This window comes from Pelmatolapia mariae, linkage group LG3_W, assembly GCF_036321145.2.
Source record: "Pelmatolapia mariae isolate MD_Pm_ZW linkage group LG3_W, Pm_UMD_F_2, whole genome shotgun sequence".
NCBI lineage: Eukaryota > Metazoa > Chordata > Actinopteri > Cichliformes > Cichlidae > Pelmatolapia > Pelmatolapia mariae.
Window position 1 is genome coordinate 66,260,330 of NC_086229.1, and position 16,687 is coordinate 66,277,016.

Here is a 16,687-nt window from a genome sequence, read left to right on the forward strand (position 1 = left end):
ATGTAACAGTAAATACTAAATACTGAATGTTATTGTGCAGCATGCAAGACCGACAGAGCACAATGGTATCTACCAATAAAGACATAGTTTGTGTCTGTGAACACCTGTTTGTACACCTGTGTGGATGAGTGCGCTTGTATTCAAAAGGTTTCTGCTAGAGGGTGTGGGGAGCCATAGCTCCCTCCCTTCTTCCAGACCCCCCCCCCCCCCCACTGACATGACCATATACCAGGCAAACCTCTGACTGCTCCACTCCTGCTAGAAAAGTTAAAAAATTGATTAGTGCTACTGAATCTTTGATTTTAAAGCATCAAATAAATGCTTTACTCACTTCTATTTGAAAGAGTGACACAAACACACTTATATATATGTATATATATATATATATATATATATATATATATATATATACATATATAAGTGTATATATATGTATACATATACATATATATACATATATATATATATATATATATATATATATATATATATATATATATATATATATATATACTGCTTTATTACGTATTTAGCGTGTGTATCATACTTTTTTTAAATAACTAAGTAATAAAGGAACTGAATGATTTTTTTTCAAGTAACTTGACCAATGCTGGTCCCTAGTAGTAGTAGTACTAGTATTGTGCAATAAACATGCATGCACGCTTGAAAAACCATCACTCTTCTGGCTTTCAAATGATGAAAATATATCACATGCGCATCATCCCTCCCACACAGCTCTTTCGCATGGATCATGTGAAATGCCTGACTACTCCAATCTTTCATAGGTCGAAGTGAGAGCCTGTCTCTCCTAAATTGCTTTATTGATTAGCAGTTTTAGTCATTGGTAAACGGTAGTGCCACCTCTATTTAAAATTGCTTCATCTGTGGATCAGGGAGGGACCCCAGCTTGGCACACCCTCATTATATGTTTAGGTGCACCAGCTCTGTCCAGCATCCTCCCCTAATACTTGATCCAACTCATCACCTGAGTGTCTAGAACAGGGGTCCCCAATCCCAGTCCACGAGGGCCGGTGTCCCTGCAGGTTTTAGATGTGTCCTTGATCCATCACAGCTAATTTAAATGGATAAATTACCTTCTCAACATGTCTTGAAGTTCTCCAGAGGCCTGGTAATGAACTAATCATGTGATTCAGGTGTGTTGACCCAGGGTGAGATCTAAAACCTGCAGGGACACCGGCCCTCGTGGACTGGGATTAGGGACCCCTGGTCTAGAACATATGGCTGAAAAACTGATGCTAGAATTACAAAATCGATCATCAACCTGCAGCACATGCCTGGTGCCACATGCACTTATGGACATTTTTATATTCAAACATGGTGTTTGTTATATTAACCTTGGCTTTGGAGTCCAGTAACAGAACAACACTTAGGTTCACATCGGGGAGGCAGTTTCTCCCAAACACGCCCCTCCAGGTGTCAATGTCATTGAATATATAAACAAACAAACACACAGGGTCCTCCCTCTACTGTGGGCTCAGAGCAGTGGCGGACGATGAATGTGGATTCAGACCACAGGAAGAGCTGGATAAACTGTGGAAGTGAAGACTTCCTGTGTCTGTGCTCATTTTAATGTTTGTGTCTGTGGTGGGTGTGACTGATGCCCTTGAGGCACCGCACGTGCATTAAATGACCTGCGGATGTGCAAACCTCTAAAGTCAGTCTGACAGGAACACAGCACTCACTGACGGTAAGCTTAGATAGTTCCTAAATTTATATTTAATCTATATTTAGCGCTAACAAAAGTGGTTTGTTTAGTTTCAGGTCTTTGCTTTAACAGGGGTTTTTTTTTTCTGTTTTGTTTGTTTTATATCATTAAAATATTTCCTCTGTTATGTGATTTGTTCCTGCTTTGTTCCCAGTTCCTGGGAGCTCATATTTCTATGGGGGGATTAAAGATTTATCCAATCTGTTTAGTGACTTAATTCATTTATGGGGATATAATTTAAATATAACTCACATGCTTACATTCATTTATTTTGGAAATGTGACTTTTTGTAGAAAACAAAATCAAAAACCTCAGCCCAGTTTAGAACACACACATTAAGCTAATAGTTTTATTTAATCTGAGTATGAATACAAGAAAACCAAAATATGTGGAGAGTAGTAATATGATGGCACTAGTCCAAGATGGCGGCCAACCAAACCGGTTTGACAACCGGTTTGACCGGTTTCGTGCGTGTGTGCATGCGCATTCAGGTGTGCTGGGGGTATGCGAGTTCATGTGTGGAAACACACAGGGCGTCAGAGAGGTTATATGAGTTTATTTGTTTTTGACTGGGTTTTAATTTAAACAAACCATAGGGTTTTTAATTAAACTATTTTGATCGCTTTGGCGTGTCTCAACATTCAGTTATGCAGACATATGTGTTCTCAAAAGCAATTCTTTGTTTTTGCGTGGAGGGGTGAAAGCCGTTTTGCTTCACAGTGCACCTTAACAAAGCGGGAATGCTTTTTATTTACCATCTAGTCAAAGTGTTGGTAATAGTGTTTTAATCACACTAATTTTGTGATTTTGACAATGTCTCAGCTTGGAGCGACGCAAGCATTTTATTTTAAAAACGGCACAAATGGGAATTTCTTCTGTATGGGCAATGTCAGCCTGTTCACAAGCGTTTCATTTAATAAAACCACTAGTTTTAATTTAACTAGTTTTTACGCATCTACTGGGGTTTCTTTCACGGGTTGATGCGATCATTTTATTTAAAAATCGGGATTTCGGAATGTTGAACTAAGAGGGAGACAGAGCCAGTTAGTTTTTAACACAGTAAATGGTCACAAATAACATTCAGCCCCTTTAGAAAATAAATGCTATAAGCAGGCAGTATCGCTCTTTCAAACTAATTGTGTTTTAATCACACTCATTTGTGATTCTGATGCCCCAGCATGCTGCGATGCATGCCTTTTATTTTAAAAACCGGCGCAAATGGGAATTTCTTCTGTACAGGTAAATTCACCCTTCATGACTGTTCACAAGCGTTTCATTTAATAAAACCACTAGTTTTAATTTAACTAGTTTTTACGCATCTACTGGGGTTTCTTTCACGGGTTGATGCGATCATTTTATTTAAAAATAGGGATTTCGGAATGTTGAACTAAGAGGGAGACAGAGACAGCTAGGTTTTTAATGCAGTAAATGGTCACAGATAACATTCAGCCCTTTAGAAAATAAACGCTATTGGGCTACTTCTAAAACACGTTGCACACGATGTCACCTTTTCCCCCAAAGCAGCCAGTATCGCTCTTTTCAAACTAATTGTGTTTTAATCACACTCATTTCGTGATTCTGATGTCACAGCATGCAGCAATGTAAGCATTTTATTTATTTAAAAACGGATCAAACGGACATTTCTTCCGTAAGGGGTTTCATGGTTTCAGAGTAGTAGTAGTTGCTATTGAGCCTGTTACCGCTTCTACTAATACTTCTGCCACACATGCGTGTCCGGGTGCCGCTGCTGTTGCTACAACACCACACACCCCCTCAATCATTGCAAATTTCTCACAAACAGATGCTGCAGTAATCGACCCCATTGTGCAGTCTGGGTCTGGCAGTCGCTCTCAGCCAGACATTAGAGAGATACCTAATTTTAATGCTCGCGAATTGCATGAGCGCCTTGATTTTAGGGGTATACAACATGATTCCCTGTGATAATATGAAACATTGCATGCACTGTGGCACCACATATAGTGAATCCAAGAAATTGCCACACAAATGTGCGCAGCCTAGATGCGAGCACTGCCGCGAACCTAAATTAGCAGGAGACTCCGACCATCAGTGTTTCATACAGCCTGTTGAAAAACAGAAGCCTAGCGATAAATACATTTTATATGATTTTGAGACGCGGTACCACAACGGTAAACACGAGGCTAACTTTGTGTGTGCGTCTGATCTGAAGGGCAATAAGTTCACATTTAATACATTAAAGTGTGTGGAGGCATTTGTGCAGCATTACAGACGCCCAAGGTTTCGTGGGTACACTTTCATAGCACATAATGCATCTGGGTTTGATAACTACATACTCCTGGAGTACTTTGTCAGACAGAGCATAACACCTAGTGTCATAATGAATGGCAGCCGTGTGATTTTGATGCATGACCGGGACTATGACCAGCGGTGGATTGATTCGTTCAGCTTTTTGCTCATGGGCCTTGCCAAAATACCCTCTGCTTTAGGTTTTCAAGACCTGCAGAAGGGCCATTTTCCACACAGGTTTAATACAAGGGATAATGAGCATTATGTGGGCCCTTCTTCTTCTACGGCTATGAGCACATGTCTGAAAGCGATAAGGTGCGATTCATGGAATGGTACCTGGTTGCCTCACAGAATCCCTTTGATTTTCAGGCTGAACTCAGGCGTTACTGTGTTAACGATGTTGATGTCCTGCGTAAAGCATGCAGCATATATCGTGACACGCTACTGGGTTGTACACAAGTTGATCCATTCATGTATACCACCTTGGCTGCATTTAGTATGGGTGTGTATAAAACGCTGTTTCTGCCTAGAGACACGCTAGCTCTCACGTATGACGGGGCATACGTTGAGCAGAATAAGACGTTTTCTAACGTCTCTATCAAATGGCTTCAATATGTGTCCCACACCACCAACACAGTGGTAAAACATGCTCTCAGAGGAGGCGAACAGAGTGTTGGACCGTATTTTGTGGACGGTTTTGACCCCACAAGTAATACAGCTTATGAATTTGCAGGATGTTTTCACCACGGCTGAGTTAAATGCTACCCCGAGAGTGAAGTTAATCCTGTCAGCAAAGCATCCTATGGACTGCTGCATCGCATGTTTTGTGACAAAGTGGATGCACTGAGATCACAACACAGTTTGAGCGTAATAGTGATGTGGGAATGTGAATGGGCTGCCTTGAAGCAGACAGACCCCGCAGTTGTGGCTTTCATGCACACATACAGAAAGCCAGAACGCCTGAATCCCCGAGACGCCCTTTTTGGCGGTCGCACAAATGCTCTAAAGCTGTACCACAAGACTGCTTGTGATGAAAAAATATTCTACTACGACTTCACCAGTCTCTATCCCACAGTGCAGTCTAAAAAAGACTATACTGTAGGACACCCTCAAGTCATTTACACCAACTTCGACAAGCTAGAAAATTATTTCGGCTTTCTTAAATGCACAGTGCTCCCACCTAAGGGTCTTTTTCACCTTGTCCTACCCTACAGGTGCCACGGCAAACTGATGTTTCCACTCTGCAGCATGTGTGCTGAAGACCAGAACCAGCACACTGCATGCAGGCACAGTGACAGTAAGCGGGTGTTGAAAGGCACTTGGGTCTCATTTGAGCTTGAAAAAGCTGTTGAGAAGGGATACAGGGTTCTTTCTATTGATGAGGTGTGGCATTTCCCCAATAAGACCAACACATTGTTTAAAGACTATGTGAAAGCCTTTCTAAAACTAAAACAGGAGGCCTTGGGGTATCCAGAACACGTGAAAACACCTGAGGAACAGCAGAAGTACATAGATGAGTATTATGAGAAGGAGGGTATAATGCTAGACCCATCCAAGATTTGTGTAAATAAAGCTGTTCGTAACACTGAATGCATTAAACTCGAAAGTTGTCACCCACGACTCCTTGAAAGGTTTAGTCCACAAGTTTGTGGCCAATCAGACATCAGACGCACACCTAGTTGCCGTGTCTGATAGCATCAGACGTGATAAAAAGAAGCTTCATTTGAAGAATGAAACCATTGTGAAAAAAGTTATTGTTTACAATAAACGCCGTGTGCTCCCAGACTTTACAACCCTACCTTATGGATTTTAAATTAGAACATGGGTTTGACGCCCGGTTGCAGCACCCATTCAGCATGGTGGTCAGCGGTCCCAGTAACTGTGGCAAGACTTTTTTTGTTAAAAGCGTCATTGAAAACTCTTCCACGATTATATCATGCAGCATTGATAATATTGTGTATATATACTCATGCTGGCAGCCACTATGTGACCAGCTTCTTAAGATAAGAGACATAAACTTTGTTAACGGTATACCCGAATCTCTTGCTGATGACAACCTTCTGCCTACAGACAAGAACAATTTGTTAATTATAGACGATGTAATGAATGATGCCGCTAACAATTTATAAGTACAAAATGTGTTCACAAAGTATGTGCATCATAGGAATTTGAGTTGTATATATCTAGTTCAGAATTTGTTTATTCAAGGAAAATCCAGTAGAACCATTTCCTTGAACCTTTTCCTTGTTTAAAATCCGAGAGATAAATATCAGGTTATGCTTTTAGGTAGGCAAATGTTTCCTGGTAATACTAAATATTTTATAGAATCGTTTAATGATGCCACATCTACAACATACGGGTATCTTTTAATAGACTATAAAGCTAAGACACCGGACCATTTAAGACTCATTTTACTATCAGACCGTCCGGTTGTTTACATTCCAAAACAAAAATCAGCAAAGAGGTGAAAGGATGTCATCACGCATGCGGAGGAATCTGTCACTGTTGGAGATGATATACAAGGCTCCCCCTACTCTGCGAAGAGTTAGTATTAGTAATTCAAACTTAGATTTCATCAATGCGTTGTGTGTGATAGCCTTTAACGTATTGCATGGTAACATTCCACTGACCAATCAGCAGTACAAACAGATAAAAAAGAAAAAAACAATAATCAGACTGATTGCTGACAAAAAGATCAAAACTTTGAAAAAGAGAAAGACAATCAACCAATCTGGAGGGTTTTTACTACCGTTATTAGGGGCTGCGATCCCTTTCATAACCAGTCTGATAGCAAACAGGTGAAAATGGAACATGTGCAAAAGATGTTTTTGGTACCCCAACACCAGTTGGACTTAATAAAACAGCAGCAGCAGCAGCAACAGCACACAGGCAGCATCAGACAACAGGCTCAGAATGAGTTGGACAATGAGACGTTTTAAGTGTTACAAGATTCTGACATAGATGTGCATGAGAAAGCTAAAAAGTACAGCGATATTCTCCAAAGATACCTTACGCTTGTGAGACAAGGTGCCCGTGAAAAGAACGTATTGTCTTTATCACTACCGGAACAATTTAACAGGGACGTGCAACCCCAGTCGGCGGACACATCGGCTGTTCATGGTGATGCAGGGGTGAGGGATCTTGTTGCGGAGAATATTTTAACACACATACCTAAAAGGAGTAGGAGGAATGCAGAACTTATTCTATCAGCGGTGAGCCGTTCGCCAGACCTGATTTCTTACAATGACAAAGGCGAAATTGTTGTTGATAAACACACCATCCCGGGTTCACACTTTTATGATCTGATTAAAGCCGTCACAACCACACATACACCTTCTGAGGGTTTGAAACCTATCGGCTGGACAGAGTTTTTAAAAGCTGTCTCAGATTTAAACATACCGTTATCAGCCATATCTGACACAGGCATACGTAAGACTGTCGCCATGTATAAAACCGATCACACACTGCCTGAAGACCCTGTTTTTTTAAAACACACACCAAAAAAGAACACCCCTGGCGGACCGCTGCGACATATTACACTAAAAAAAAATAAAGAATAAAAAAAACAAATTAAAGGGGGGTCCTGTAGAGTGGTTGGATTTTTGAATTCAGGCTTTTTTCTTATCACAGCTGAAATTGTTTTTCTGCTAAAAATATTTGCTGTTTGGTGTTTTTCTACTGTAATTTCTTTTTCACTTATTGTTGCTAAATTGTTTAGTTTTATTTTCTTTTATTACTGTTAAATATTTTATGTCTTTTATTACTGGTTAATGTTTGCTTTCTTTTATTTCTGTTTAAACAAAGTATGTTGTGAATCTATAATATATATATATATATACACGAGATTTGATAATAAATACCATTGACTCGATAAATCATGCTCTCATATTGTTTTTATTATTCTCATTAGTACAATATACACGTTGATGATGACTCTGACCTCTTTGCCAGAGGTTTCCTTAGCATCATGGATTCTTTTCATTTTACTCAGCATGTGTCTGGTCCCACACACACCAAAGGACACACACTGGACCTTGTTTTTACTTTAGGTTTAAACATTGATTTTATTTGTACTGAGGACATTTTTATTTCGGATCATCATTGTATTCTTTTTAATCTGTCTTTTCATTTGTCCCTCTCTCCTATTCAACATGTGGTTAGCTCTCGCATCTTAACTTCCTCTACTGCTGTTAAATTTTCCGATGCTTTTAATTTAGTTTTATCTCCTTATAAAGATGTTCATTTTTTAACAGATCTTTTGAATAATCATTGTCTTTCTATTTTAGACAATGTTTGTCCTGTCAAAACTAGACTAGCTCCGGTTTCAAAGTCGTCTCCCTGGATAAATGACAGCATTCGCTTCTTAAAGCGTTGCTGCCGTAAGGTTGAGCGTTTATGGAGGAAAACACGTTTGCATGTCCATCTCCTTCATTTAAAGGACCTTTTAGTCTCTTTTAACACTTCAGTTCGAGATGCGAGGGCTGCCTATTTCTCAGACTTAGTGTCTAAGAGCAGAGGTAACCCCAAGGTACTATTCGACACCATTAGTGATATTGTTGCTCCTGCTCCACCTGCTGTCCCAATTTCATCAAATGAAGATTGTGAAAAATTTCTTTCTTTCTTCGTTGAAAAAGTCAGTAACGTGAGGAACAATATCTCTCCTTCTGTGTCTCTCTTGTCTGCTCCAACTCAAGCTAGGCCTGTAATTTTAGAAAGATTTTTACCTGTGTCCTTACCTGAGCTGGTCAAGTTAGTTAATTCAATGAAAGCATCCTCCTGCTCTCTTGATATTTTACCTGGATCTTTGTTTAAAAATGTCTTTCAGTCTATTGGTCCCTGTGTGCTCACAATTATCAATACCTCATTGGTTTCTGGTCAGGTCCCTGTTTATTGTAAGAATGCTGTTATTCACCCACTGTTAAAAAAACCCAAGCTTGATGCTTCTCTTCTCAGTAGCTACAGACCGATTTCAAAATTACCGTTCATTGCTAAGATTTTAGAAAAGGTGGTGGCTAAGCAGCTTATAGCTGTCCTAGATGAATACAGCATTCTGGATAAATTCCAATCTGGCTTTCGTAGAGCTCACTCTACTGAAACTGCACTTCTTAGAGTCTCCAACGACATTTTGATGAGATGTGATGCAGGAGAATGCTCCGTTCTGTTGTTGTTGGACCTGACCTCCGCCTTTGATACTGTGGACCATTATATTCTGCTAGATAGGCTGAGACACTGGGTGGGTATATCAGGGGCTGCTTTGGACTGGTTTGAATCCTATTTGCATGAACGATCCTTTTCTGTGGCTACCTCTAAGTACAGTTCCTCTTCTACTTTTCTTGCCTATGGTGTGCCACAAGGTTCAGTTCTGGGGCCTTTATTGTTCTTACTGTATTTACTTCCTCTTCAACACTTATTGAGCACTTTTAAGGACATTTCGTATCACTGCTATGCAGATGATATTCAGTTATATATCTCCTTTAAGCCCCATGATGTTTCCAAGCTACAGATTTTGCATAAGTGCATAGACTCCATTAGATGTTGGATGGCTGGAAACTTTCTTCAACTAAATGAGGAGAAGACTGAAGTTCTTGTTTGTGCTCCTAAAAATTTTGTACCTAGTGTTATGGAAAACTTGGGTCCACTTGCTACATTTGCAAAACCGTCTATTAGGAGCCTTGGTGTTAGTATTGACTCAGCTCTGACTTTGGATGCCCATGTAAAATCTCTGGTTCGCTCCTGTTTTTATCACTTGAGAAACATTGCTAAGCTGAGTCCCATTGTATCGCGCTCCGAATTAGAAATTGTCATTCATGCATTTGTTTCATCTCGTCTGGACTATTGTAATTCTTTGTTTACTTGTTTATGTAAAGCCTCTTTGGAGCATCTGCAAGTTGTTCAGAACGCTGCTGCAAAGCTTCTGACCAAGTCCTCCAAGTACTCCCATGTCACACCCCTGCTGATTCAGCTGCACTGGCTCCCCGTTAAATTCAGAATCCAGTTTAAGGTTTTGACCTTGACTTTCAGGGCTCTGCATGGACAAGCACCAACATATATAAGTGAACTTTTACATCCATACATTCCCAGCAGGTCCCTGAGGTCATGTGACCAGGGCTTGCTGGCTGTCCAGCACACGAGGCTGAAAACAAAAGGCGACAAAGCTTTTGTAACTATGGCCCCCAGATTGTGGAACTCTCTCCCTTTGAGCCTGAGATCTGTGGACTCAGTGGTCGCTTTTAAAAAACAGCTAAAAACTCATCTTTTTAAACTTGCTTTTGGTTGATTTTTATTTTTAGGTTTTAGCTTCTGTGAAGCACTTTGTGATTTTTATCTTGAAAGGTGCTATATAAATAAAGTTTTACTTACTTACTTACTTACATGTCAGTATCCGCATTGCACACACACATAATCACTGCATACAGCAACAGGTTGTATGTTGTTGACAAATCGACACACCATAGCATCATTACAAATTAAATCAGACCCATACATGTTAAGCAGACCTGCATAAGATACACCTTTTTGTATATGATATAAAAAAATACACAATGTTGTCCGCATGTGATGGAGAAGTCGTTCTGCACTTGTTTTCCTGAATATAAAATAGTGGAGCAGTTTTTTAGAAGAAACATCTTTATCGCTGGGGGAAAACTGTCTAACGAGTGTCCAAAACTATCAAAAAAATAACCGCGTCTGTCTCTCGAAATATAAACAGCAAGCCAGTGTTCCCTGGGCATTGTAGAAGGGTGGGTGTTTACAATAGCCATAGCAGGGAGTCTTTGAAGCCGCCCTGTGGTTAGGTGATCATAGGGTAACACACCTAGGAAATGTGTGTTTTTATTGATAACGCTGTCGATCACGGCTGATAGTTCTATAGTGTTCATGACCGTTTTTGTCTCAATAGTAGTCCAAGAGCACCTGTCTCATGTTAGATATTTCAATGACTGAATCAAATACAGAATAGCACAAGAGGTTCACTGTACGGGGTAGTGGATTTCTGAAATGGGTTTCCAATCTCACGTTCCCAGTTTTAATTAACGACACATTCCCTGAATGTCCTTCGTCAGCTTCCAGATTGAAACAGAATAAAGTGTAGCCGTTACCAAAGTCGTCACGTGTTATAGCAGAGGGTCTGTCCTTTAAATCAGCGGTCCCCAACCTTTTTTGCGCCACGGACCGGTTTATGCCCGACAATATTGTCACGGACCGGCCTTTAAGGTGTCACGGATTAATACAACAAAATAAAACTAGTACCGGTACCGAAAAAAAGAAGATTTATTCATAACACACGTGAAAAGACCCAGGAAAACCGAGTTAACGTTAAAAACGATAACAAAATAACACTGAAAACCGATAAAAACCCTGAAAACCATACATTTCACACCTGAGCCTCAACTCTCACGGCCCAGTACCAAACGACTCACGGACCGGTACCGGTCCGAGGCCCGGGGGTTGGGGACCGCTGCTTTAAATGTCTTCCTGTGGTTTGTATCAGCTGGTAAAATTCTCTGGTATAGTGTTTTCTCTGGAAATTTGGCTGGAATGGGTTAGCAGGATAAGCCTGACTATCGGCATATAAAGACATAAATTCTATATTGCAGTTTTCAAAATGAAATGGATTACGCTGGTAGGAGCCAGTGTATGCTTCGTTGTCTATGAATGCAATGATGACAAATTTAGGTATCCTGCCCATAAATAAATTGTCATTTGTTGATATTCGTGCCCCAGCCGGTATGGAGAAAGTCTTTAAAGATACTCTGTCTATAGCATATTTTGCGTTTGCATGGTGCAATGCCCTGCTGTGTGCAAGTCTGACGCTCGGTGATACACTAACTTTCTTGACAAAGAGACTGGCTGAGACAATTTTAACTCTGTATGCATTGGCATCCGCTGTCATGAGAGCAAATTCATCTTTAGAGCGCACAAATTTCACCGACAGGTCGATTCCATTAAGTAACAGTTTTTCTTGAAAAAACAGGTCTGCATGTACTGGTGCAATCAATTCAACAATACTGCTATTTGCTGTGTAGCCACCTCTGGTCACCAGCCCCTGGTTCTCTCCTTCTATAGACGTTTCATTCATTACTCCTTTGACTACGATGACCTGGATGACTGAGAACCTTCACAGACATATCCTTACAGAATAACCCAGTGCTGAACTGTGTGTCTAAAGTGTCCTTATTATAATTGATAAGACACTCTATCACACCTCTGTATGGATATGTGTTGGATGATTGACTAATGAGCCTGTCTCCCAAATTAACATCGACTTGGGAAAACAAGGTGCATCCAGGATAATTAATAAATACTACATTAGCGTCCCTAGCCAGGTTTGAGCCATCAGCGTTTGTGATTCTCACACGAGTGTAGAGTGTAGAGTGTAGAGGTAATCTTCACCGGACGATGAGATGTAAAACTCGATCGGCCCTCCATCAGTGATTGCAGATACAGGGGGGATTTCGATAAATGTACTTTTCTCAATGCTAGTCTGTGTGTAGGGAACAGTAAACAGGTCCAGCTCTGTTTTTACACATTCTCCAGAATGACTGTGTAACAGTGCCATTTAAAATATGTCAAACGCTGCAGTTTTTGAACGACTGGTTCTGGGTCTTTTCACTCTGCGTGGCTGTGTCCGTTTGGTGGCTCTCCTGCTAGGTTTTGTGGTTTTACACTTTTTAGACAGCGGTTGCCCTGTGGGTGGGGTCTTAGATGGCTTGGGCGTATACACATACAAGCCGTTACCGTCCTGTTTAGTGGTTGAGGGTCTGGTTATGTTGGATATGACATCAGACACTATGCCCGATGCGGCTGTTTTTAGGTGGGGTTTGACTATGCTGACTCCTTTTTTAAACAGCGGTACTGCAAATCTAAACAAGCTGAACAACCCCCCAAGCCCTGACCCATATTGCGTGCTGGTCCCAATATACCCTCCGAGCTCTCCACCAGCCTGTGATAAGTAGTATTTTACATATTTTGATTCATCTGTGTTGTAGACGGCCATCCTTTTTAAAAAAAAAAAAATACTGGGTTATCGGTCGGAAGTGTAGCTTGACAAACACCTTGCCGTATAAAAAGGGTATGTGTTGATTTTGGTCGTCTTTCAAATCAACTTCTATGTCGTTGATTAAGGTCTTTGACACAGGTGTGTAGTGTGGGCTGTCAAATTGTAGAATAGGCAGGCGGCGGTCATCGTCTGTAATATTTATAGCCCTCAATAGCCCACTAGCTGGTAATCAATGATATCTGCATAAATAAAGATGTTATATTTTCCACCGTATATGTCTGCGGGGTGCGGGGCATATGTGTTTTTATAATGAAGTACAAATGGGTCTCCTGTTTTGAATCCTAGGATTTTTTGCCAGTCTCCCTCTAAATGTGAGAATCGCCCCCCTAGGCCCCATAACATAGGCATGGTTACTAACTGCGTTGTATTGCATTTTAATGTCTCCAGTGGCTTGGTGCTGCTGATGTTTAAAATTAAATTCTTTTATAATCTGTTCCACAGACCTAAGGTCCTTAGGTCGTGGTGGTGTTGATGCTCTAAGAATGTGTAAGGATTCCTTTTTATACCTATACAACCTAGGCCATCCCACTAGGAGGAGTCGTTACTGCCCAGAGGGGGTGTTTTCCACACATAAACATGCATAACTGGTAGCACACCTGAACGCGCATGCGCACACGCACGGAACCGGTCAAACAGGTTGTCAAACCGGTTTGGTTGGCCGCCATTTTGAAGTAGTGCCATCTTATTACTACTGTGGAGGAGCATGGTAGTGGTAGTGTTTTCTGTTGACTTTAAAGTGTGTTTGTTACTCAGGTCAAATATTACAGCAGAAGCAGAGCTGGTCTTCATACCCTGCTGTGTAGACCATGATAGAAATCGCAGGGTGGACTCTCACCACTGGTAAGTTGCAACACTGGGTACGGCACCCTGAGCTTTTCTGACACATATAGCACCAGTGAATCAAACTAAAATGACAGGTTGAGTAAGAAAAACTGCAGGGGTTGTGTGGTCATTACTAATAAAATGTTTTAGGCTTAACTTTGGTGATCGTGTCTTCAGAGATCCACAGTCTCAGATTATGAGAACATTTAATTTGTGCAGGACTGGGTATAATTTGGTATAATTGTATCTATACTGAGGGAATTCATACTGTTCGGCCGATAAATATTTGAATAGAGACAACTATTATAGTTTTGGTCAGGTACATGTGTACCATGAAATGTACATAAAGCAGTGCAGACTTCCAACTTTAATTATGTGGGTTGGACAGAAAGATGCATAAAAATGTAAACTAAAGCATTTTTGTTAAAACAATCCCTTTATTTCAGGGGCTCAAAATTAATTGGACAAATTAAATAACTGAAAATAAAATGTTCATTTCTAATACTTTATTCAAAACAGTTTGCTAGCAATGACGGCTTGAAGTCTTGAATTCATGGATGTCACCAGATACTGAGTTTCGCCTTTTTAAATGCTCTGCCAGGCCTTTACTGGAGGAGCATTTAAGTCATTGCTTTTTTGGGGGGCCTTTCTGTCTGGAGTTGTCCATCTGTATGATGAAACCTAACTGGGTTTGAGCAGACAGTGTGTCTCAGAATGCCTCACAATTCATGTGGCAGCTTCTGTCCTGTGTCACATCATCAATAAATACTAGAGTCCCAGTGCCACTGGCAGCCATGCCATCAGACTGCCTGCACTGTGATTTACAGATGATGTGATATGTTTTGGATAATTAGAATGTTTTTCCCAAATTGCGCTGTCTTCCTTTTTTCTTTGTTGAGAAAATCCATTCTAGCCTTTTTATTCTTGAAGCTTATGTGTGGCTTGCACCTTGCAGTGAACCCTCTTTCAGTCACTGTTGTCTTTACGATAAACTTGGATATTGATACTCATACCTCATTGAGAGTGTTTCTCACTTGGTTGGTAGTTGTAATGGGGTTTATCTTCACCATGGAAATGATTCTGCGATCATCCACCACTGTTGTCTTCCCTGGAAGTCCAGGTGTTTAATGTGTTGCTGAGTTCACCAGTGCTTTCTTTATTTCTGAGGATGTACCAAACTGTAGATTTTGCCACTCCTAATATTGTAGCAATTTCTTTGATGGGTCTTTTCTGTTTTTGCAGCTTAATGATGGCTTATTTCACCTGCATGGAGAGCTCCTTTGACTGCATGTTGTTAAAATATTTCAATGAAAGCACCATACCTCAAATCAACTCCAGGCCTTTTATCTGCTTCACTGATAATGACATAATGAAGGAATTGCCCACACCTGCCCATTAAAAAAATACCTTTTGAGTCATTTGTCCAATTACCTTTGGACCCTTTATAACAGAGTACCAAGTAATTCCAAGTTAAGATATCAGGGCCCACTGTTTTGTTTTGTTTTTTAAGGTCCTGTGATTTGCACCTAACCCAGCCCTTTGCTCAAGACCAATTTGACAGCATAGTTCCTGATATTACAAGGACATTCAAACCCCTGCACCACAACAAAGTAATTCACGGAGTGATAAATGAGAAAAAATACATCAGTAAAACTGACAGCAAAAGATAAAAAAGGAAAGACGAGCTTCATGTGAAAAATAATTCTCTTCTAGAACTGCTACACTTTGCAAAGCCATACGGCTTTAATAGTAGCTTTTAATTGTGCACTCTGGTCCTGACAGGTCAACAGGATTCATGTAAATTACCTTTTGTGAACTGATGTAATCCAATGTTTCTCTCTCTGTCCCAACAGGATTTACAGGGTTATAAGTGGGTGAGTTGGCGAGTGTGGTTGTGTCGTCTGGGTTTCGTGCTCTCCCTGGGTCTCCTGTGGATTTTATTTTACTGGTTGCCACGGTTTGCTGTCCTTGTCCGCTGCAGTCCCTGCCCTCCAGCTTTGGCAGATGTTCTAATATTAAAAGTGAGGACACCTGGAATTATCACAGACACTGGATTCTTTTTTTTTTTTTTTTACTAATTTCAATTTACCTGCTTAAAATTTTGTTCCACATTATTCCTCCATGTGCTAACATGCAAAAGAAGGTTTACCGTCTATGCTTTGTTACTTTCACATTTATTTAACATGAAATCAGATCAATCCATTCAATTCAGTTTTGTTTTATATAGAACCAAATAAAAAAAATTGACTCGAGACAGTTTTTATTGTAAGGTGAAGACCCTACAATAATACAATTAAAACCCCAACAATCATATAACCTTCTATGAACAAGCACTTTATGACACTGGGAAGGAAAAACTGCCTTTTACCAGGAAGAAACCTTCAGCAGAGCCAGGTTCAGGGAGGGGCGGCTATCTGTCCGATCCTGCTCTAGGAACCACAAGTTTGGGAGCGAAGTGCTGTAATGGCGTGAAATGGTACTATAAGGTCATTAAGATAAGCTGGGGCCTGATTTTTTAAGACTTTGTATGTGAGGAGCAGGATTTTAAATTTCTTTCATTTAAAGCTCTCAATAAATCTCCTCTCCGTTATAGTTCTGCCACTTGCTTTGTTTTTTATGATTGTTTTGATCCCACATCATACGTGAACATGTTCTGACATGGAAAATTGGAATATATGGAGTAAATTTGCACAGGCAATTTTAAACCTTGACAATTGCTTTTAGGTTTCCTTCTTGACCACAGTGTAAAATGAGCTGTATGTTTAAAACAACAACAACAACAACATTCTTTTGTATTTTCCAAGAACACAAAACCT

The 16,687-nt window shown here is 40.3% G+C and overlaps 1 protein-coding gene across 1 annotated transcript in view; it reads left to right on the forward strand.

Annotated features, from left to right (window-relative positions):
- The first annotated feature begins 4,867 nt into the window (after window positions 1–4,867).
- LOC134623882 (polyamine-transporting ATPase 13A2-like) overlaps window positions 4,868–16,687 on the forward strand; it is a 34,424-nt gene continuing 22,604 nt past the window's right edge. Inside the window, exons 1-2 of the mRNA XM_065470223.1 lie at window positions 4,868–5,554; window positions 15,725–15,892. Coding sequence (XP_065326295.1) covers window positions 4,868–5,554; window positions 15,725–15,892 — 855 coding nt within the window. The remainder of the gene's footprint in view (window positions 5,555–15,724; window positions 15,893–16,687) is intronic.